A 24,574-nucleotide genomic window follows, 5' to 3' on the forward strand; every position below is an offset into this window, starting at 1 on the left:
ACTTGCACTTTGTACACTAGATCATTCGGACAAACAAAAGTTGTTTTTTCGCCATAATCAAACAGCAAAGCATTCGCAACAGCACAGCATGCTGTTTTTCTTGCATGAACGGAAAAGGAACTTACGACACACTGAAATATACACCGACTCCAAAGTATAAGCACCGCTATCCGCGATACATCACATCCATGCAGGCTATGTGCATATAAATATACTCACACATAGGATGCATCGAGCGATTGGAATTTCAAGTGCTGCAGTCCAGTACATTAATAGTCTTGTATATAGTCATATATAAGTAGTAACATTAACAATATGTAAGGCACTATGGCTGGGGACAGTTATACAATGCAGCGAGTCTTGTGACACAAATGATAAGAGCAACGTCTATGCATCGTTCAGCTTACACTTTTGCTCATGCAAGACCACATGCAGCGTGAGGAACGACCATATTTAAATCGCTTAGTTGACTTTTGACATTGCGAACACCGAAAGACATTGAAAAAGTACAAATACTCGGAACGCGGTACAACATACACTGTAGACGACATCTGGCAATCTAGAGCTAGAGACTGGGATGGCTTTACAAATGTGGATGTGTCTTGCTCATGTAAGAAGGCAATATAGAAAAATAGCTGGGATCGGGGGTGCAACGTCAAACTATTCAACAACACCCCAATTATTTACCTGTTTTGAGGAGTATTCGTAAAAGATCCAATGCAAAGGTATATCAAATGTGCAAAACACATTAACTGTGACTTTAACTACTCATTCATTCAATCATTCATACATTATTTCCTTCAGATTTTTTGCCCAAATCTCAAACGTCTTTTTTTTTTTTTTTTTTTTTTTAAAGCTTGAAGTTCAATTACACCCAAGTTGACATGATTCAAAAAATAGCTTGCTTTCTCTGTGGTTGTGCCATGGTTTTTGGAAATGAAAAACCATGTTGCTTGTGGATTAAGACAGAATTTGCCCCGTGCACTTAGCCCTCGGTAGTGAAAAGAGTACCTGGGCACCCATGCTCAGATGTAGGGGTACTGGTTTATTTTGGTGGGGCTGAGTGGGAAACTGGCGTATGCCGGCGAGGCAATGTAGGAATGCGGGGGGAAGAGGGGCTTGAATTGGCCTTGGGGATGCAAGGTGGGGGAGGGCAAAAGCCGGTTGATGCCCATTGTGACCTGATGCACGATGCCCGCTGGGTGAGAGATGCTGTACGCGGGCTGAAGGACGGGACGCGTGGCACCAGGGGAGGCCAAGAGGTGGGCCACGGGCGCAGCCGTGACCAGAGGACCAGACGGGGGATAGGACAACAAGGTGGGTTGAGAGTGCGGGTGCCCCCCAAGGTGGGGATGGCCTGCAGAGTGGTTCGGACTGCTGTGGGACAGGGTGAATGCAGGCCCGTGTATGGTGGGAGGGATGAAGGCCTGCGGTCTGCGGTGGGCAAAGTTGCCGTTCCATTCCTGGTGGCAGGAAGTGAAATGTTGGACCTGGTGGAAATACGGATCAGGTTTCAACAACACGTCATGCCTTTGTTTGCCACTAGATGGGGCTGTGCCCAAGGTTTTACATTGCAAGGAGCGAAATAGAATGCGAAGAAGGAATAAACATGGCCAAGTGCACACTGGTAGGCATCATCTAATTAGTGGGTCTAAAAACGCAGAGTACCACCTCAAATCATATTTACCTCTCCAAGTACCAGCATTAAAATTCAATGAAGTAGTTGGCCTAAGTGATCATCAAAAAATGCAGAAGTTTATTATTATAAGGTGCAAGCCACTTTAACATTATGCAATTTGAACATTACCACTGTGCTTAAATATTGGGAAATTTTTAAAAAATGTACTTCAATACTTACTCAGTTAAAATGTATTGCACATAAAGGTTCAAGATTAAATGTAAATCTATTGCACTGTACTTAGGTTAAATACAACTGACCTGTACTTAAAAAAGGTACTGTACTTGAAAAGTAAAATAAAATATGTCTTCTTTCTTATCTTCTAAATGTAAATTGAATCTGTATTTAACGCAGTGATTCTTTTGCATACCACTAGTGGTACTTGTACCATATTTGGACAATCACTGATCTATGTTATGTTTCTGTTATATTAAGTCAAACTTGTTTTTCTTTACTCATCCTTATTCTGGGAAATATCCAGCAGTCAAACAACACCTTTACTGGCATGCGCGCATGAGGGTGTGACGGTGTAAGATCTGACGCATGACGCCACAAGTTCTCACCTGCCCAAAGCCAATGGGTTGCTGCTGCTGGGGCTGGAATGAAGGGGTGATCTTTTGGGAACGGTTGAGGAGAGGAGTGGAGTGGTGATGATGCCGCCCAGAAGGGCCTCTCCCTTTGGGCTGGTATGAAGACTCCAAAACTGCTCAAGAAGCGAGGGAGAAACAAAGAGATGAGGACGATATTCATATCTTGGATAAATGAAGAACAAAAAGAGCAAAAGCATGTAATTGCTAAAAGTAAATAACTTTAAACAACAATTGTGGCAGCAGGCTTTATCAGTTGTCTGCTATTTTAGAAGTTTGATCAGCTCCAAATTTTCATCGTGGCAGCATCGGTCCTCTGAATGTGAGCTCTATGATTATAAATAGACATGTTTGCGGGATCAAAGAGGAACTGGTAACTAAGCTCTTTCATAGAGCTTATAGTGAGGCCAGATCATGAGCTATAAAAATAGCTGGTAGCCCTGGAAGAGCAAAATGTGCCCTTTTATGTATGGCCGCAGTTGCTGTTTGGAGGTGAGACATGACTTTGACATGAAAGGTGATATGACTGAATGATTTCTGTGAAGGATTTATATAGCAACCTGCCCTAACCCTTTAAAATGTAAAAATAGTATGTGTGTGTGTGTGTGTGGGGGGGGGGGGGTTAAATAAAGTCAGTCAGTCAAGAGACATTGATGTCCCACTGGCCACAGCTGTTATAAACCCTACTCATGGCGTGTGGAAATCCTCTTTAATAACAGAATGAATTAAATATTCAAACTTTTGTGTTGATGATAAGCCAGGAAGCGTGTTTACTGGAAGGCATCCATGTTTTGAATATTTCATTCAAAGCAAATTCCACATGCCATGTGTAGCTTTATGAAGCTCACACTCACACAGATACACAGGCTAGCTGTGTCAGTTTGGGATTAGACTATCGGCAGAAAATAAATATCCATTCCAGAGATGGGCTCAGATAAATCAAGTCAGGTCACCCATAATCACCTGGGAGAACCTCTGTGGCCGACTAAGATGGCGTAATCCCAGGCCATGTGACCTGTAGAGCAGACAGCAGCAGTGGTGACTAGACTTTTGAGCTATCATGACCTAGCACTCGCTGCTCTCCTGTGTAGCCAAGTAAGTAATTCAGGGTTTATTACTCGCTTTACTATATTAACAGAGATCACATGATTCAGTGCTACAAGGAATATTAAAATAATTACTGATGCATTAGTTATTGTGCTATATGTGGTCAGCATTACCTGTGTTGCCAGGTGTTTCACTGACGCCAGTGTTGTTGTTCTGTACCCTCATTGGAGGCACTGCAGCCGTACGCACGGCTGGCTTGCTGGGCTCGGTTTCCAGGGCAACGCGTGTAACACGAGGCTTGCAGTTCTGATTGCTGTTTGCGATGTAACACCGGTCGGGGAAGGGACTGTTGTTATTGCCGTTGGAAGCAGGTGAGATGTCCACTGTGTCGCAGCCACTCTCCTGTTCATCATCAAACATACTGTTGGCGAGAAGAGGAAAAACGTGACTGACAACACCTTGTTGTGTTGACTAATGCCAAACCCTGTTACTTGAGTCCTTTGTTGTGACAGCCTGTATTGATCATACCTGTTGGGATGTTTGCAGGGTGACGTGCTGGACTGCACGGAGGCCGAGGAGCTGGTGCTAAGCGTGCTGTCGGGGCTACTGAGGGAACAGACTCTCTCCATATTAACTGTGCTCTGACATGCCTCGCAATCAGCACTTCCTTTACATCTGACAAAGAAAAGGACATTTACGACTGAGCCATAGCTCTTTTTTGCTCAAGGGACCTGGCAGTTTGTACTCACTCGCCCATCACGTGCCTTTGTGCGCCCTCCTCTTCATCACTACTGATGCTGATGACACTGACAGATGGGCTAGTTAGTTCAGAGATCACCATGGCATGCCGCTGCTCTTGCGAAACCGAAAGCTCCTCGCTGTCCGGCTGTACTTTACAACAGTTGTCATCGTCTTCTTCGGCCTGCTCCGTTTCTTGCTCCTGTACGACAGCATGCCCCTTTTTAGGGCACCTAGCATCTTGCCCTGACGACTCTTCCACATTCTTTGCTATATCAGCCATCTTTGGGGACTGGCATGGTAAAGTTTGGATGTTTGTGTTTTGGGAAAAGCTGCTGCCTCTGCGGGAGGAAAAACACACCATAACATCATGAAAAGCAGCACTGATAATAAACTAAAAACTTAATTGATACACCTAACATCTTTATTAATGTGATGATAGTTTGCATGATGCAGAATGAGAGGTGTATTTTATATTCTGGTTATCTTATTTAGCAACATAGGAGGGGCCAAATAGTAGCAGCACTACTCAATCCAATGCAGCGTTATCTGCTCATTTTAATTTCATAAGGCACACACTGAATAAAGCATCTCGCTATGGCATACCTGTTGGTACAAGGCTTCGCTCTCTTGTTGGCAGCGGGCTGCGGCCACACCACATGTGCAATGCCTATATTTATTGGCTGGTGGGCGGACATGGTCATTTGGTTGGTTAAGAATGGCTGAGGGTGGGCAATCATGGAGCTGTAATGGTTACCATGGGGACGCACTTTCCTGCGTTAAGAAAACAGAACATTGCACATTGAGCCAAAAGCCTTTAGCACCATTACTGACAAAATGGTCTCAGTCCCAAAGGACACGCATATGACTCACCAATCATTAATATTCAAGGGACACAGCTTTCTGTGTCTGTGTTGCAGCGCAATCAAATCCCCACACGAGAGCAAAACAACTTAAGCTAATGATACCCTCACTCTATATACTGCATGAGACTACGTATCAAAATTGTTTTAAAATGAGTGCATCGCAGTAGAAAGTATGACTAACATAGCTCAGATTTAGCTTACCCCCAGTCACCCACTCTCGGTGGGCCCGCCACTGTGTCAGATGCCAAAGTGGTTGGCGGTGGGGGAACTGATGTCACCTGCTGCCAAGTGGGCACCAGAATCTGCTGGGCTCGGTTCGACCAAGCCTGTTTAAGGGTAGATAATTCAAAGAAGCCACATTTATCCCATGAGTGCTCATTTAATTCAACTGACTTACACATTATAGCCTAATTGTGTCTGACGTCATAAATGTGGGACTGCAGTACCTGTGTGATTACTCCTGGCCTGATTTGGATGGGCTGGATTGGGGGCGCTTGAGTGACAAGAGGCACAGAGGCCTCCATTCGAACAGAGTAGCCAGCTGGTTTCACAGTGTTGGTTGGTATTCCTGCAAGGATAAAATACAGAACACTTGGTTAGAGTTGTTTTTTTTTTTTTTTTTAAGTGTGAGGAGCATGGTTCTACACCTGCTCCATATGCAAAGTGGCTTCAACTGTTGTGAATGGGCGCTATAGACACAAAATGAAATTGAAAGGAACCAGAGATATGTACAAACCACCAATTCCCTCCAAATTTGACATTCCCAACAGGGAATGACAGGGTCATGTTCACCACTGTGTTACCTAGTTTTCTGAAGTCTTCCTGAGCCCACATGGCAATGTCCTTTACACAATGACGTCGGTTTTTAATGCAGTGCCGCCTGACGGCTCGCAGGTCACAGGTATTCAATATTGGTTTTTGGCCTTGCCACTTACATGCAGATATTTCTCCAGACTCCCAGAATCCTTTGATGATATTATGGACCACAGATGATGGAATGCCTAAATTCCTTGCAAATGAATCTCGAGAATTGTTGTTCTTCAACGTTTGGACTCTTTGCTCATGCAGTTGTTCACAAAGTTTCCCATTCCTCAACCTTTCACATCTTTTGTTGCCCCTATCCCAGCTATTTGGGCACATGTTGTAGACATCAAATTCAAAATAAAAGAATATTTGCACACACAAAAAAATTATAATAATGACATTCATCAGTTTGATCATTAAATGTCTTTGTATTGTGTATTCAATTGAATACAGGTTGAAATGGATTTGCAAATCATTGTATTCTGTTTTTATTTATATGTTTGACACAACATCCCAATGCTGCACTATTTGCATATACTGGCCACTCATGCCAGAGTAGCATCTGCTCCATTTGCACACTGATTGAGGAGTATCTGTAACATTTGCACAACCAACATTGTCCCAGATGATCGCACTACTCGTCACTTTAAACCGCATACACTCCTTGAAGTCTCAGCGCCCTTTGCACAATGATCATTGCACCGGACTATTGCAACATTAGTCATTCGAACTGCTCTAAGTGCTAGAGGACTCTGCATCTTTTTGCACAATTGTTTTTTGTCAATGTCTTTATGTCCCCAAAGTGTTCTGTAAATTGACTGTCTGTTGTACTAGAGCGGCTCCAACTACCGGAGACAAATTCCTTGTGTGTTTTGGACATACTTGGCAAATAAAGATGATTCTGATTCAGATTCATTGGAATTGGGGTTTGTACAAACCTAAAATAAATTATATCACCAGTACAATTTGCATTGTAAATAAGTGTAAAATGTTCACATCCTACCTTGAATGGTGGGGGGACATAAGATGAGCGCCTGTTGAAATGAATCGTTGCCTCCAAATTGTCCACTTCCTGTTTGTAATGGTATTGCAGGGTGCAACACCGAGGGGGCAGATGGTGCTAATGCCTAAAACAAAAACAAACCAAAAAAAACAACAACAAAAGTGATTGAACCACACCCAAAAATGTATTTACAACTTTAAGAACAATTGAAAACATTGCTAATCTGAATTAAATGTAATGTAATCTAAGGGAGACTAAATTGTGCCTTTGAAACAGGTTTTGTGCACATGCCACTTAAGCATGTGCCTGTGCTTCACTACTTACGTTGGCTATCATTACATTTATTGGACATTAAGAACTGAGCCTATATTGCTCTGCAACAGCTTCCGCACGGGTGCACATGATTGTTAACCCTAAGCCACATGTTAGAAGATACAAGAACTACATTTTAAGTCCTTAATAGCGTTGAGCATGTCACTCAATATGCTCTCATGGGGTTGAATAAAGAGGCTGCACGAAAGAACAAAAGAAAGAGGCTCCTTTGATTTGAAATGCAAATATTGGCCTTGCATTGTGTTAAACGGGACATAGTATGGAAAATTGACTTTTTAATTGCTTGTGTACAAACAGTTGGGTCTCTGGAGTGCCTGCCCATCCATCAATTGCGAAATCAAACAACTAAGTAAATGTGCCTGGGACCAAGCAGTTCTGAATTTCAATGAATTGTGACATCACAATTTGTGACATAATACCACACCACACTGAGTTTCTCTGCCCATGACTTGCCACCTAGGCTCCGCAAAGATCCGCCACTGTCAAGCTTCGGCTGGACTACACTGTCCGAAATACTATGTCAAGTTCAAAACGTAAGCAGCGCTGTATTGAGTTTTGCTGAATGCATACATTATAATGCGTTAGCAAACAGTGTTCGCTCCTAATAAGTGGTATATACACAAATGTTCATTGAAGGCAACTGCATGTGACGCATACACATATCCACGCACTAATTGTAATTCACAGTTTGACCTTATTTAGACTCAGGGCTCAGCAACGTACTCTGCTTTGGGCCAGCCATAATGGGGCAGCGTGAGCAGTGGCTCATCTGCATACAGCAGAAAACTCTTGTGACTTGAAAACATGAAAAAATATGTTCATATTTTTATGTTTCCAGATAGCATTTATTGAATCACTGATTTGGAGACTTGCATCATGAAGTGGCACTGACAAAAAAAAGGGTCAGCTCTTTATTTCTCCTCAGCAGCAACAGATTTGCACCGTTGCCATGACCTCAGCAACATGACGTGATTTTGTTGCCATGACAGCAGAGCTACAACGCAGGAGTTGTGCAAGTCTGCATTTATGAAGGCAATAAGGGTAAGGAGCTTTTTAAACGTTCAGACAGGATGTTGAACATAGCATTACATCCATCCATTTTCCGAAGCGCGTATCCTCACTAGGGTCGCGGGCGTGCTGGAGCCTATCCCAGCTGACCCTGAGCGAGAGGTGGGGTACACCCTGAACTGGTCGCCAGCCAGTTGCAGCATAGCATTACATTTTCTTTGTATTAACTTCATTTCCAATATATTTTCTTGATAAAGTCATAATTTTTCTTTTCAAAATCTACGGCAGAAAGCATAACTGCACAGCATTCCAAAATGCTGCTGTTTATTTTCCTTAATAGTCAGTGCGATTTACAGTGAATTTTTCTTTTTTAACTCATCAACAACCAAGTTATATATTGGCCATCCACCACCCATCCTGAGTAGCGTGGCATTCATTAGTGGATAAAACTACTTGAAAATGTATCTTCGTATAGTCAAGTGATCCAAACACAACTATGATCCTTTTTTTCAATGAGAAACAATGGATTACAATTAGACACAAGTATGGATAGAAGGTTGTAATGTAAACACAGCAAGGATGGCTTACTTGAGGGTGGACAACAGTCATTTTGTTGAACGGGTGGTTAACTGTGGCTGCAGCAGGAGCGGCCACAGGTCTGACGAAGGGTCCTTTACTTCTGTTGGTTCCCTCATACGTGTTGGGACGGGTTGAGCAAATATCCATGATATGGAAACACGACTTCACACTGTGTGCAAGAAAGGATGAGATCAAAATGACGTGCAACATGTCGTCACATCTGCAGAAGTTTCACGTTGACTCACTGGTTGCTATGAGGGAAGTCGAGCAGGTGTTGCATTGTCACAAAGGGGTGACTGAGCGCTTCAGCGGGGGCGATCCTCTCCTCTGCATCGATGAGCAACATTTTCTTCAGCAGACCCACAAACTCCCGGCGGTCTGCTTTTTCTGCGAGCAAGTCGCTGCCTTCCAGATTCATCACCAGGTTCACCTGGAACACAAATATTGAAATCAACTCACCATTTTTTAAAATGTACACTTTAGCAACGTTAATATTATTATAATACAGTAGATATTTCCAGAAATTATAACTAGTGACAGCCGTTTATGTTTAAAATAAAAGCGACCTGGAATATCACGTGGTTGAGTCGGGCCTTTTCTGTCTTCAAGTAAAGGATAACTAAAACCTAAAGAGTTTTTTTTTTTCTGTTTAATGTCTCACTGTGGAGAAATTCAGATTATCAAGTGTCGTCACTCCCGCATTAACAATGCGTGTATTCCGCTTTTCTTTCCACTTCCGCAAATATAGAACCACATCCTCTCAACATTTGATGTTGAACATATTTGAAAGTTTCCTGTTAGTAGTAAGAAGAGTTGAACATACATGCACTATGTCATCCAAATAGCTGAAGATGTACTTCCTCGCCTCCTTTGATTTCATCCCCGTTTCGGCCTCATGCTCATCTGTAGACTGTGGAGACAGAATATGTTTAGTAGTCGAGTGTCAGTGGAGTCAAACAGGAAAAAGAGGTGACACAGTTTTATTGTGTGTCAAAAAACTGTTCACCTTTATTCTCCAGACTGCATAAGGCGAGTCAGACTCTCTGCAAAAGAAACGTGTTGTCTTCGTCCCGGCATTCAGTAAATGTTCTCCAGGCAAACCTTGTGTCTGAGAAATGTAGCGAATCTTGTTGGGCAGAAAGGAAGAGAGGAAAAAGTGACAAGAATAAACATAATTCTTTTGACAGTTACAGTGCGGAAAATTAAGGCATCAAAATTCACATTCATATCCAGACACAGACACTGGGTGCAGATTGTCTACGTCCGGGCACTGAATCAGAGACCTTGAATACTGCAGTTCATGTGAAACAGTTAAACCCAAATATCCATGTGCTGATGTCTGACAGTTGTCAGGGTCTTTGCATCTTAGCTGTGATAACAAGGTCCTCCTGCGCTAAATGCCAGTTGCCTTGCTTGGTAATAATGACTCTTCGGTGGAGTGTGTGACACACAGACACACACACACGCGCACACACACACACAGAGTTATGAGAGGAAGCCCCTGAGAAGCCTAGCTGACGTCAATCACACTCAAGTGTTAAGGACAACAGGCATTACAGATTCAAAACTGCAAAGGGGCGTAGAGCCACAGAGTGAGAGAGATCTGTCACACGTTGTCAATCATTGTAGCACTATTATAACACTTAATAGGATAAAATCCTATTATGTCACACTATTTGTGTATGCCAGTATGGCAGAAATTAAATGCAACATTGCTACAAGATCAGCTCTTGAGGATCATGTTTTAGAAACTGAAAAAACATCAGCAGAGTGGAGGTGGTTTACAAAATAAGAATGATATGGGAGGGGAAAGTCTTTTTCATGGCAGGAAAAACAAGGCTATAAAACAAACTAGGATTTGAATGTATAAAAACAGTGCTGAGAGTTACATAATTGTGTAAAGGCACACATAGACAAAGGCAAAAAGATTACAAGAACCCGAGATTTAGGTGGAAATCATCTGTATTCGCATTGTTCAATCTTGACAGTGAGTGATCTAATAGCCAACAAGCTTCAGGGAAAGCATTTCATTGTCGAATCGTTCAGCGAATAAAAATATCATATACTTTTGCTCTTTGAACCTTAAAGAACATGGAGATTAGCACCGATATAATTGACTGAAAGACACATGCAGACTGTGTTTGTGTGCGTGCGTTACACACACACACAGGCTCTGCCCTCCCTGAATGTGCTTTGAACTGTTTAATGACACCCCAAGTGTAGTAACACATAGTAACACATACAGACAGGTAATATAACAATACAAACAGGCATATATTCTTCCTAATCTGTAGAAAAACGAGTTTAATTGATGTTTTATCACGACGTTTTTGTGCTATTCTTTTTTACTTTACTGCAAAAGTGTAGCTCAGTGCATGCATTGCACCACACTGCCCGTAAGAGGCCAATCCATTTTTCCCTTGACAGTCTGACATGAAATCAGAATAGAATTTTCCTGTTTTAGGTCAAGTCGTACTACCAAAATTATTAATATTTGCTAAATGCTAAATATGTATTGTTTCTTATGCATTTATTGTGTATTTGTTTTATATTATTATTTTTATTTATCATCTATTTATTTTGTGTATCGGATCCAGACTCGGTATTGGCGGATAATTAAAAAAAAAAAAAAAAAAAGACACTCTTGACTCGGGTGCAAAAAAATGTGATCGGGACATCCCTATTAATTTGTTTTGGATAAAAGTAAAGCCTTCTGGTTTATTGGTTGATGTGAATTCTCAAGATGTACAGTAAATCAGAATAAAATGTTGTATAATTATGTCAGATTATGCAGCACGTGATAATAAGCACATATAGAGTGCTTATTTATTAGACCACTATATTCTAGTATCCATCCAGTATAAAAAAGTGCTTCTTTGACTTTCAGTGACCTTTTCAGATTTTACCATTTTGACCAGGAATGAGGTGTTTTCCAACAGAATAAACCTTTTTTATCCAAATTCGTTCACTGGGCTTCTCCAAGAAGTTAGAAATTAAGAATAACACTCAACCACAAACAAACACAATTATAAGAGTACAGGATAATAACTACAATTTGACATGATGTACTTTACGATTCTTTTAGGTGTTTTTTATAAAACAGTAAATTATAAAATTCACGGATAACAATAACTACATTGTAGCAATAATACATCATTTGGGTTAAAGAGCTTCTACATACTGGTGTTTTAATCATTACATAAACATGTAACATTATTTTGGTGATTACCAATTATGTTAATTTTAGGGTAGCTGTGGCATAAAACCTACATTATGGTGGAAGTCTAAATTTGTTCAGCAATGTACAGTATGTTAACAAAAATGCTTTTCCATGCCTCTCATATCATGATCTGACTGGCAAGGAATACATGCAATACGGAGCAGTCATGTCAAAGTGCAATAATTATATTTCTCGTTTCTTCAGCAGCACTGTATGAAGAAGTCCACAGAATTAAAAAAAATAGCCAGCATGTGTTGGTGGGAAAACCTTCCCTTCTTTCCCAAAAGGCTTTCCTCAGACAAAAAAAAAAAAAAAAAAAAAAAAAGGACATTGACCGAGTGACTGCTCATATTTCAGTAAAACTCTTAAGTAAGGTCACTCGTAAGTTGAGGCACCACTGTATTAAATGTGCAAGTTGCATGGACCAGACACTGATGACCAAGAACTCAGAACACAGCTCAGTCAGTGTGTGTTGAAACGACGCGGGCCGACGCATGCAGGCAGACGCAGATGCAAAAGTGGTTTTTAAAAATACATTTTAGAAGTGTTCCATGACCGCTAAACTGGTAAAAATAGGACCAAAAAAATAACAACCCTATTTAACATAGCAGACAACATGCTGGTGTCGGGCACAAATCTTTTTGTTGAGCAAATAACATTGCATCAGAGTAAGCCATTTTCAACACTTTAGATTAGTCAATAATTTGTACATACTGATATGGGGATAGACCAATAGTAAACTGATCAAATTTGAACATAAGTGGTTTTTGGGTTGGATGATTTAAAAAAATAAAAAATAAAAAATGGAAAAAAAAAAAAACACTAGATAACTCGTGTCGTTTTATTTACTTTAGTATGGCCCATGGAACCCATATACACTTCCAAAAATGCCCTTAGATTCTTCAATGAATCTAAAATATGCTTTGGATTATTTGAGACAAGTAGAAAGCTTTTAATATTCACAACTAGAGCACTTGTGCAACTTTGAACCCCTTTCAGACTAGACAGCCTCTCATGGACTCTCAAGCTTTGCTAACGAAATTAAAAGTGAACTAAAAGGTGGTGTAATTTAGGATGAGGAAGGTGAGAGTGAGAGGAGTTGGAGAGTCTGAGTTATAAATACAATATGCTGTATCAGATGGAACCAGACCCGGTGCAGAAAGATAAGTAGAAAACGGCACGGATTTGACAGCTCTAGCCAGCCAGCCCCCCTCCTCCCAATGGCAAGTGGATGACACCTCACACCAGCAGGCAGCTGCCTCACTGTGGCCTTTTTATTTTAGTCAGAATCCTATCTTCAGTTTGTGTATTCCCTGTATATTAACACAAGTTAATATTTCAATATTCACTTTGTACAGTACAGTGTTCCCTCGCCACTTCGCGCTTCACGTTTTGCGGCTTCAGTGCTTTGCGGGTTTTTCCAAAATATTCAAAAAATAAATAAATAAAAATACAGCTATATCAGAATCAGAATCATCTTTATTTGCCAAGTATATCGGCAGCCATATTGGGGAAAGACGCGTTGTTTCATGTTGATGCGCACGAGAGAAGGTTTCCCTGCATGCCAAACAAAGAGATAAAGAGATGAGTTGACTCAGAGGCTTTGTACATGCCTGTGCATGCCTGTACTGTACGGGCACTCCTACAAGGCGCGTGATTGGTTCCTGGCGCGACATCGACCAATGAGAGCACGAGTGGACTTATCCCATGAGCTGATTGGCTGCGCCTCACCCAGCCTCTTCCCTTGTTGTGTCCCGCAAGTCTCGTCCACGCTGTTGTGTTCGCAATAACTTTTTTTGTTTAAGCGATAATTTTTTTGATTAGTTAAGCGAGCCCTTACAATGCCTCCGGGGCGCCCAAGAGGAAGAAGAAGATGATGACCATCAGCGAAATGCTACTAGAACTGTACAAGTGCGGCTCCAACTACCGGAGACAAATTCCTTGTGTGTTTTTTGGACATACTTGGCAAATAAAGATGGTTCTGATTCTGAAAAAGTGAAACTTTTAGATTTGATCAAAGAGGGCAGAAGTTATGCAGTTGTGGCATGCCATTATGGCGTGAATGAATCTACAGTGTGGTACATTAAGAAAGAGGACGCAAACGTCCGCAAAACTGCTTCAATAACCTTCAATAAGGAAGCTAAACGTGGTAACGCCACGAAAGAGAATTGTGAAAATGGAAGCTGCATTGGCATTGTGGATTGCTGATTGCAGGGAAAAGACAGTGAGTTTGGACACTAATATTATCAGGACAAAATTAGTGTATAGTAAATGTTAATTACTGTATAAGGTTTTATAATTAAAGATTTAAGTAAATACATGTACTGTTGTAATATTTGTCTCAAATATGTAAAGTATAAATACTGTTTACAAATTTTAAACATTCTGGTACCCACATACACAACCCCGAAAATTCCTTGCGGGGGGGGAAATCCTACGTAGCAGGTTTTTCACCTTTCTGGTTCTGGTCCCGATTAACCACGAAAAACGAGGGAACACTGTATAGATGTTTTATTTTAGTTGTTTTATGAATAGTTTTAATTGGAGTGGGCTTGTTTATGTGCAACTCCACCAACCATCAAAGGCATATTTGTAAATTGTATTTGTTTAAAGGTAGTGCGAATTATTTCAAAATGTATTAATAAAATTAGTTTAAATATTTTCTCCAAAATGTAAAATTCCCTCAGACCAGGTTGTGACAATTGTTGTGCAGAATTGGAAAAGGATGGCAAGGGGAAATCAAAATCCCGAAGGGAACAGTAGTTGCAAATTAATTAGCAGAGGTCTGTGCTGAGTGCCTGTTTGTTCTCATTTTTCTCACTGCTTCTTCCTTTGGGTGTTAAAATCACACCATGGGGCAACAGGTTACAGTGTGTCCTTTTCAAGCTACAGTGCTCAACATAAATTAGTACCTGCCTTTTGAACGTTAAGGCTTTTATCCAATTTTAAAAATTTGATGACAATTAGATATCTGGGTTCGAATGTTTTAATCCTAAATTTTGCTTTGCTAGACTTATCTCCATGTACTAATTTTTGCAATATTTAATTCATCTATTACAAAAAATACTTTTAAATAAAATGAAACAAAATTATTTTTTGTGTGTGCATTGACAATTGTCAGTTGCAATCCATAGCACACATTTTTTGATGTAATTTGTAATATAGTATGCCATAGAAAATACCTGTTGTACACTCATTTATTTTGCGCACTGTACATGAACGTAAAGAGGTCACTATCGAATACAGAATCCTTCCTAGTGTAATGGAGTACCGTAGTATACCCGGAACTTCAAGTTTACTACTGCTATTTTAATCCAAAGATAATGCAAGGAAGCAGAATGTTAAATGCAATGCCCCACGTGCTGTGACATAATCATAATTACATCAAGGGCCCACTCGTGCCACATCTAACATGAAGCGCATTTCTGCGACGCATTTGGACTCCGTGTTTTTCAGTTTCATTTGATAAACTGGTCTGTATTTGACAAGTTCCTTCTCACCTATTATCTCGCTTCCTTTTCAGTCAGTCTCACATCTCCTATTTTTGGCAACCTTTTTCTATCCAGCTTCATCTGCCGATCTGAGACCAGACACCAAGGGGTCTCTTCATGAAGTGAGGATGCTCCTTAAATATCGCTAAATGATCTTTATTCCATGTTGCCTGGCTACTCCAAAATGAGATTTTCATTTTGAGACCTGTGTTGTTTGAGTGATGTCAAATCCGTTTTAGAGTTATTGAGTGATTTCTCCTTCCCCTGACCTGGCGATAATAAAAAAATTAAGGCTGGTCATTAAAGTACTTCATGGGTGTCAGTGTAGGTTGCAGGGAGGCTGAGCATCATTCAAGTAGGGTGCAGTATGGCACACAGAGGCTTTCAGCAGGCTTTGAGGGAACAGGGGAAAGCGGCTCAACGTAAGCCCTACTCAGTCTGGTCCCCATAAGACACTGTCAGGGGTCCACTGAGAGGAGCAAAACCGATTTCTGCTCAGTCTCGCCAATACCACATGAATGCTAAATAAAAAAACAAAAAATGCACTCTCCTACCCGATAAGGAAGGTACTTTTACTGTTTCTAATATAAAAATATTCCAGAGATATTTAAATAACAGGGTTTTCCATCAGAATACTATAGCATTTTAGTCCTTAACCATAAGCCATCTCATCACATCTCCAGATAAATTCTGCATAATCAAACTTGAAGGAAATATTCAAAACTGCATAGAATGGAACATCAGAATCACTGTGGAATGTCACATTTGGAAAGTTACATGAACACTGGAAAAGAAAACTAAAGACAGAGGAAAGAAAGGGGGAAATAAATGGAAAAGTGGAAATAGGGGGACGTGATGCTGCCCAGACATGGATAGTGAACCGTTGGCTTGAATGGAAGATGGGGGAGGAAGGGCGAGAGTCCAACTATTTTTAGCTTTTCCTTTCTGAGTCAGAGAGCAAAGGCGCCCAAATTGAGGGGAGATCCACAAAAGAGCCAGAAACAAAAATCTGACTCCAAAACACAGGCTCATATAGGACCCCCAAAAATCATATGCACGATAAAATAAATATACAATATCTCATAAGTATGAAGAAAGTCCTGTGTAAGCGAAAGACTGTTGTGCGAATATGGTTGCTTACCTGGTCATATTCCAAGGGCACCCGGATAAAGGGGCCAGCCGAGGAAAAGCTCAGCTATCACACAGCCTAGGGACCACATGTCTATGGCTTCACAAAATGGCAATCCCAAAATAATCTCTGGAGCCCTGCAGAAAACACAAAAAAACAATTACATTCATGGGACTATATTAAAAAGTGATGTCATCATGTAACATATATTAACAAAAACTGTCACTGGGCAATCTTCAATAATAGAACCCCAAATCTCACACTTTTACATATCTCCTGTTGGCAATTGCTGTTTGGAGAAGATAAATACTCATAATATCATACAATTCCGGATTATGGCTGTCAGAATAGCACGCATCATGAGTTGAGCCAGAATGGCCACGCATGAGCAGGCTGGACCAGTAGGTTAGGAGGTCGGCCATGCTAGGATGAGAGCAATGACTGTTATATTTCCTCTTCCCTGACGGAAAAGCAGAATTAGTATTTCTTCATTTGCATGAAGCCGTCCTGTTACAACAAGTGAATATTTGAGAAGGCTAAAGTGAAGAGATTAAAAATGTTTCTTTCAGTTTGTTTTCATGATAATTATGTTTTTGGGTGCAAAAAAAAGTAGTGGACATTTAAAAAAGAAAAAAAAAAACACCATTACCACCGTCAGGTAAACAGTGACAATTGTCATGAAAATGGCAGACGAGCACCTGTATTAAGTGCTCAGAGGCACAACCAAAACAACATTGTCAGACCATACGACGGCTGTTATGTTCATGAGCTTCTCCAACAAAATGTATTTTATGACACCTCTATGAGGGGAGTCGCATTACGTACATACATCAAACCAAATAGTGTAAGCACGTGGGTGTTTTACATAGGGATATCAACATAGGTTTTTCAGTCATTTTTAGAATGTCTGTGTGAACAGCGATTGTAATATAGTCAAAACCCCATGTTAAAAAAAATCCCTGTTTTGTTTTTTTCAAGATTATTGTCAAGCAATTGCACCTTCATCAGTAATAAACATAGTGAACCATTCATATAACAGAAAACTAACACTATTAGCCCAAAACTGGTTTAAAGAGAAAGAAAGAAAGAAAGAAAAGAGACAATTTTGATCATGGGGTCAAAACAAACGCATACCAAAGCTGGGTCATTTAGAAACCAGGCCAACAATTTCTCATCCCATCAGCATTAGGGGAGGATTTTTTACAGACTAAAGCAAGGGTTGGGGGTGCACTGGGTGGGTTGTGTAGTCCTCCATGCAGGAATACTTCCAGTCAAAAATACTACATTATACGTTGGCTGGGAAGAATGGGAGGGTGGGGCAACTGGGAACCACAGTTGCAACCAAAGTCCTCTACCCTCTAGTGAAACCAAATCCATTTTCCATCTTGAAAATATGGCATAGAAACAAAGGAGCCACTGAATTCGTGGAGCGCCATGACTCCCACACCACTTGGAAAAGTCGATATATCGATACCAATGTATGAGAATGAGATGTGCAATGAATCTAATCATATTGCTCTTCCATGTCATTATTTAACAATTAACACGATGCATACACATTAAGCTTCAAAGAATGCCAAAAATTTTTAAATAAACGCAGGTTAGTTTTTTTTTAGTTATTGTACACGTACAACTCAGCGAAGCAACTTGCAAAAACTGTATCCCTAGTTTGAAACACAATCGTACAATGGCTCTCTTTCATGATTTTCCTCAAATGTTTTAATGTTGAAAAGATGGCAAAGTACAGGAGTTTCAGCCCAGATGAAACAGCAAAGTCTGAGAACTAATTTATATTCATATCCTCTAACCGACAGCTAGCGTTAACTCCTTGACAGGTGAAGCTGTACTGAACAAAACAACCTTCATAATGTTTCAGAAACGTTCAGCTTTCATAACTAGATAAGCACTTGCGAAAGTACCAGGAAATGAATGAAAACAAGCTGTCAGTTTTGCGTACTTATATGCTGTGTCTTGTAAAATGCAGATTTGTTGTGAAATGACAGAAGCAACAAGCCAAATGCTGTCATGCGCCTTAAGTCATGACAGCCCCGCCCCATAAAGCGCGTCAGTTATGTATGTAGCACAATTATTTTGGTTTCCGTTTACAGAAATTTAAGTGAGGCTGTTATCTCACACTCCAGAAATAGTTCCCTCATCTTCTCTCCAGTGTCCTATCAGGGAGGAATGATGTGTGAGGTGGAATTTGGAAACTATTTTCGGAGACACAGGTTGACATGCTGCCAGATAGACAAGCTAGAAACAGAGTTAGCCCATGATGGAAGCCTTTCTGCGCATCTCTTCCGCGAACCCTTATTCCACACACAAACTTTCAGGTCATTCAGCATTATTAAGTGGAACGCAGACAGCAGTTGCACTGGGATCAGCCTAGGCCTTGGATTAAGGGTACAAGGCTTTGGGCGAGTGTGACCAACGTAAACCTCTTAATGTGCTGACATGGAGCCAAAGTCAAAGAAAGATTTTTGTCCCAGTTCAAATGGACTTGGGTTTTTTTTCTCCCCTGTTTTTTCCCCTGTACACTCATTATATTTTGAATGAATGATAATGGACCTATGGACTGATCATCAGAATCCTCTTTATTTGCCAAGTACAGTGTTTGTCAAAAACACAAGGAATTTGTCTCCGGTAACAGAACTATGGACTCAAATGAACCAGGGTGTCCATGGGGTTTCATGTTATGCACACCATTGTGTCTCAATTGGAACATTTTAGAACCAATTTTTTGATTTTGCTCTGTTGATTCCATCAATTGTACCTATTCTAGCGGGGTTTGTGTCACTGTCACAATGTGTTCGTTATTGAGAGTGCAAAAATCACTTAACCGTGGTACACGGTGCAAATAAGGAACCCATTGAATTTGGGCTCAAATCTGAAAAACGGTACAGTATACTGGGTCAGCTGTATTGTTTCAGGCAATTGTTGGGAATCCGTGACCAAGTAGTCAAGTCCCCGCTTGCCACTGTGGGGGTTCCGGGCGCTACAAGACGACAACTGCTCCAATTGTTGTATTAAAAGGACAAATTTTGTGAATACAGTAATCCACTGCATATTTGTTTTTGTGCTCCGATGTCTTCACTCAGAGACAAGCACTGTTTAGTTTAGCCTGGGTTGTTGGACGTTACAGAGAGTCTTTGCTGCATGTGCGTGTCCAACTGCACTTCTGGTGCATTTCGTTTTAGAAATCAAATCATCTGTAAATTGTTAATTTTTTTTAAATGGTAATGCTTTAAGATGACTTTGAAATTACAATAAACTCTTGGTATCATACTTTGGATAGCTGAAACTATGGCTGTTCACGAAAGGGTGGTGACTCAAATTGGGATTCGAATGGGCGTGGGAAAGCGATCATCGAGAATGAGAATTTTCTGACTCGAATCAGAACAAATCTTAAATTATCATCCTGCAACTGCTTGCTGCGACGTATTAACAAAAAAATCACAATGTTTAGCCTTGTTTATGGCTGACATTGTGACTAACTGCATATATGCTCATTTGTACAGTACTGTTGTCCTGCAGTTAATCATGGATCACGCAGCCGTGCCTGAGGACCTGCAAGGATGTTCACGGCAGACGGCGACAGTGGCAGAATGAATGGGATAATGTTGTGCAAGATTCGACACTGCTTGGCAGATGATTGACAAGAGCTGTCCAACTACAGAGGGGCAACAAAGTATTTAGTCAGCCACCAATTGTGCAAGTTCTCCCACTTAAAAAGATGAGAGAGGCCTGGAATTTTCATCATAGGTATACCAATGAGAGACAAAATGAGGAACAAAACAAAAAAAATCCAGAAAATCACATGTCTGATTTTTAAAGAATTTATTAGCAAATAAACCAAAACCCCTATGAAGAATACGTTATATGGATCAAGGTTTCCCTTTCCCGGACACGGCTCACCAGGGCCCCCCTATGGAGCCAGGCCTGGAGGTGGGGCTCAAAGGCGAGCGCCTGGTGAGCGGGGCTGCACCCATGGGGCCCGGCCGGGCACAGCCCGAAAGGGTACCGTGGGTCCCCCTTCCCATGAGCTCACCGCCTGTGTGAGAGGCCATAGGGGTCGGGTGCAGTGTGAGCTGGGCGGTGGCCGAAGACGGGGACCTTGGCGATCTGATCCCCGGCTACAGAAACTGGCTCTAGGGATGTGGAATGTCACCTCTCTGGCAGGGAAGGAGCCCAGTTTCAACTGCCACCTTTGGCAGAACTTCACCCATATCTCGGGGGAGGCGGGGGACATTGAGTCCGGTGTCTCAGGAGGGGGAAGCAGTGCACCATCAACACTGTGTATAGTGGAGATGGAGCGCTGCTGACCTCGACTCGGGACGTTGTGAATCGGTGGGGAGAATACTTCGAAAACCTCCTCAATTCCACCGACACGCCTTCTCATGAGGAAACAGAGTCTGGGTTGTCTGAGGCGGACTCTCCTATCTCTGGGGTTGAGGTCACCGAGGTGGTTAAAAAGCTCCTCGGTGGCAAGGCCCCGGGGGTAGATGAGATTCACCCAGAGTTCCTAAAGGCTCTGGATGTTGTAGGGCTGTCCTGGTTGACACGCCTCTGCAACATCACGTGGACATCGGGGACAGTGCCTCTGGATTGGCAGACTGGGGTGGTGGTCCCCCTTTTTAAGAAAGTGGACCGGAGGGTGTGTTCCAACTACAGGGGGATCACACTCCTCAGCCTCCCTGGTAAGGTCTATTCAGGGGTGCTGGAGAGGAGGGTCCGTCGGGAAGTTGAATCTCAGATTCAGGAGGAGCAGTGTGGTTTTCGTCCTGGCCGTGGAACAGTGGACCAGCTCTTCAACCTCGGCAGAGTCCTCGAGGGTGCATGGGAGTTCGCACAACCAGTCTACATGTGTTTTGTGGACTTGGAGAAGGCGTTCGACAGTGTCCCTCGTGGAGACCTGTGGGGGGTGCTTCGGGAGTATGGGGTACCGAACCACCTGATACGGGCTGTTCGGTCCCTGTACGACCGGTGTAAGAGTTTGTACACATTGCCGGCAGTAAGTCGGACTTGTTTCCAGTGAGGGTTGGACTCCGCCAAGGCTGCCCTTTGTCACCGATTCTGTTCATAACTTTTATGGACATAATTTCTAGGTGCAGGTACAGGGGGTCCGGTTTGGTGGCCTCAGTAGTGCATCTATGCTTTTTGCAGATGATGTGGTTCTGTCGGCTTCATCAAGCCGTGATCGCCAACTCTGTACCATGCTTGAGCGTAACTAAGACACTTTCAATGTCAAGGCACAATACAAATTGCCGCGTATGAGTGACCCAAATATGGGAATGTTTTTAATTTTTTTTTTATTCATTTATTTTTTTGGGTGAGAGTGGGGTATAATTGTGAAATAGGGCAAGTTTACCTTTTTTCCCCCCTTAATTTTGCAATGGCTGGGAACATTCACGCATATGCAGGAGGCGAGCATCTTCAAAGATTACTCTTTGGTGCTAATCCAAATTAAGAATGCTTAACTATGGCGGAGGATTGCGTTCCACTGGGTGCATTTCTAGTTAATTGTGTTTTTTTTTTTCCTACTTTGACCAGCAAGGTGGCTTTGCTGTAAAAAAATAAATTCTCTTTGCCTGTTCAGTCTAATGTTACTTCCTACTTCTTTTGCTTTAGTTTGTATTGCTATTTAACTGATCTACAATGATGACATATTTAGTTCTTACACAATGAACCTCATCATAAACATTAAAGCCTCTGAATCTTGTTTTTTGTCATATGCCCCACTAAATCGATTGAATTTATTGGCCCACCACCCATATAAGTTTAATGCCACAGCTGCCCTAAATTTACAGTACCATGATAGTAATTGTCGAAATTTCTTTCCATAACAGTTAATTATAACTGTCACTTTTTGTGGCAGGTGGTTTAATAACTTTATAGTTACTCTGCACACCTCTGAAGAAACGTGTGCATGTGCATTCTGTTGTTATGGAGATTAAACCTCCAAGACTGAAACAACAAAGCTAAGTACAATCTTTCAATAGTTGCCCGAGTACACACACAGTTTAAGGAACATGTTTTTCTGTCCCTGGTAACACATTTGCTTGTGGTTGCCAACTACAACATAAGTCCTTTAGTCCTGACTGATCTAATTTCCAAGGTGAAACCTCCCAAGTATTCTTTAGACATGTCACCCTAAAGCCATTAATTTATTGAAAGACCAATAACAATGTGAAGCTTTGAAGACCATTCTTAAGTGAACTACATTTTACCTTTTTTTAATTTAAAACAAAAAACTGTTAAAGTGCAAATATATGGATTTTCCAATGGCAAACTACCAAACTGTTCAAATGTACGTAAAATGTCCAATAGGCTGGTTTCTTACAAAATGTTGAATAGCAAATGAACAGTATATCCATTAATTGAGGTGTAAAATTGACCAGTAACAATTTAACGAGGCGTAAAATTGACCAGTAACAATTTAACAACGGACAAAAACACTAATTCTTCAGTGAATGACGTGAGAACTGAGTAGAATGTCAAGCTCTCCTTTCATCGCCTTCTAGCTGCCTATCCATCTACTGAAGAAGACTGGCTAGCATGCCCATGAGCTATTTTAAGAATTCTTTACCCACATCCTTAAACATGCTGCTCCCTTGAAGTATGCTGTGCATCGTTTCTACAAAGCAGGCACAGTTTTGTGTTTTTATCGCAACAGCTATTTACATAGCATTCAGTCATTTCATTTCAGCAATACTTCAGTTTCTGTTGGGAGTGGAGGACAGTTTTCTGGGTACACTGGAACATTTTCAATGTTGTCTCATGGTTTCCCCTATCTGTCATCTATATACTGTAGGTTGGCTTTCAATATAAACAGTACTTGTACACTTTAAAATATTATCTGTCAATTGCAGCCACATTTATTTCCAAGCATTAGCATATGAAAGTAGAGCAGCAGAATGACATGAATGGTTGGGCAGTTTCCACTATTTTGGGACGTCTTTCTACAAGATTTTAGTGTGTGTCTGTAAGATTGTTGTCTATTCACCGAGAAGAGCATCAGTGACGTCAAAGGTCACAGGTCACTGATGATGGATGAGAGGGCCTGGCTCACAATCTCTAGATTTCTCCCATTGTTTTGAAGTTTGTGTAACAATGTACATACAAGAAACTAAGTACAGTACTTCATCTGCACATAGTTTTTAAAAAAAAATGTCCAGGTGTATATCTGAAGCGCTTTAGGTAACCACTCCTCCAATACAGTGGTTGAGAACCACCAAACAAAGTAGAATGTAGAAAAGGAGGACGATAAAAAGTCCTGTCAGCCATCTGGCTGTCATAAACCAGAACTAATTTCCTGGAACCATAAATCAGTAACTTTTTTCCACATTTCAGAAAAGTTTCACATCAGACAACATTGTCAAAAACAATCCCAGTTCCACCACTTTTTCACTTTGTTCTGCCACTACTGCTTTGAATGTGAGAGGTTCTTGCATATTCCCAGTCTGCTAAAATATGCCCTCTGTTTTCAAAGACCACTGTTTTCAGCATTCAGACTGACGCGGTAGGCCTAGTGCAATCGTGTTCATTTTCACTTTTCATTCACCAAAGCAAGTTTGTGTTTTCTGTTTTAGAAACACTGTTGTCACTACAAAGGTTTTATTTAAATTGGCCCTTTTCTCTCTCAGTCCACACCATACCACTACACAACGATTCTTGGAAAAACCTTTGATGGTTAAAAAACAACCACATGCAAGCATAGGAGAAAACAAAACAAAACCAGTCTTTATACTTTGTGATGTTAACGGTTAAGTCTCCATGAACCATTTGTTTCCTGATGAATAGAAGCTGAATCAACACCAATGTTTATGGCATATCTTAGTTTCCTTTTAATCAAAGTATGTACGTTTCACTTTCTCAGTGTGCAGGACGTGTGAAATACTTAAATGGATCGCAAACGTAGAACATGAAAACAAAAAGCAATGTGTTAAATGTGTCCTTAAAGTGTGCTCCATTCTTCCAGTGCAAAGTCTGAGGCTACCACTGCAACTTTAAATGACCTCAAAAGACCTTGACAATGCTGTTTGAGTAAATATGAAAAGCATTTCCGGATGGTGCACAGGTTCTGGTTTCTAA

At 41.2% G+C, this 24,574-nt stretch overlaps 1 protein-coding gene across 1 annotated transcript in view; it reads right to left on the reverse strand.

Annotated features, from left to right (window-relative positions):
- Positions 1-813: 813 nt before the first annotated feature.
- The window catches only part of hipk3b (homeodomain interacting protein kinase 3b), a 36,553-nt gene continuing 12,792 nt past the window's right edge, over positions 814-24,574 (reverse strand). Inside the window, 15 exon segments of the mRNA XM_061666144.1 lie at positions 814-1,490; positions 2,242-2,381; positions 3,486-3,733; positions 3,841-3,987; positions 4,062-4,391; positions 4,657-4,824; positions 5,118-5,242; positions 5,363-5,484; positions 6,724-6,847; positions 8,653-8,812; positions 8,889-9,073; positions 9,467-9,553; positions 9,650-9,769; positions 16,496-16,510; positions 16,512-16,620. Coding sequence (XP_061522128.1) covers positions 1,026-1,490; positions 2,242-2,381; positions 3,486-3,733; positions 3,841-3,987; positions 4,062-4,391; positions 4,657-4,824; positions 5,118-5,242; positions 5,363-5,484; positions 6,724-6,847; positions 8,653-8,812; positions 8,889-9,073; positions 9,467-9,553; positions 9,650-9,769; positions 16,496-16,510; positions 16,512-16,620 — 2,545 coding nt within the window. The 3' untranslated portion in view covers positions 814-1,025.

The sequence above is a fragment of the Phycodurus eques genome, chromosome 2 (assembly GCF_024500275.1).
Source record: "Phycodurus eques isolate BA_2022a chromosome 2, UOR_Pequ_1.1, whole genome shotgun sequence".
Lineage (NCBI taxonomy): Eukaryota > Metazoa > Chordata > Actinopteri > Syngnathiformes > Syngnathidae > Phycodurus > Phycodurus eques.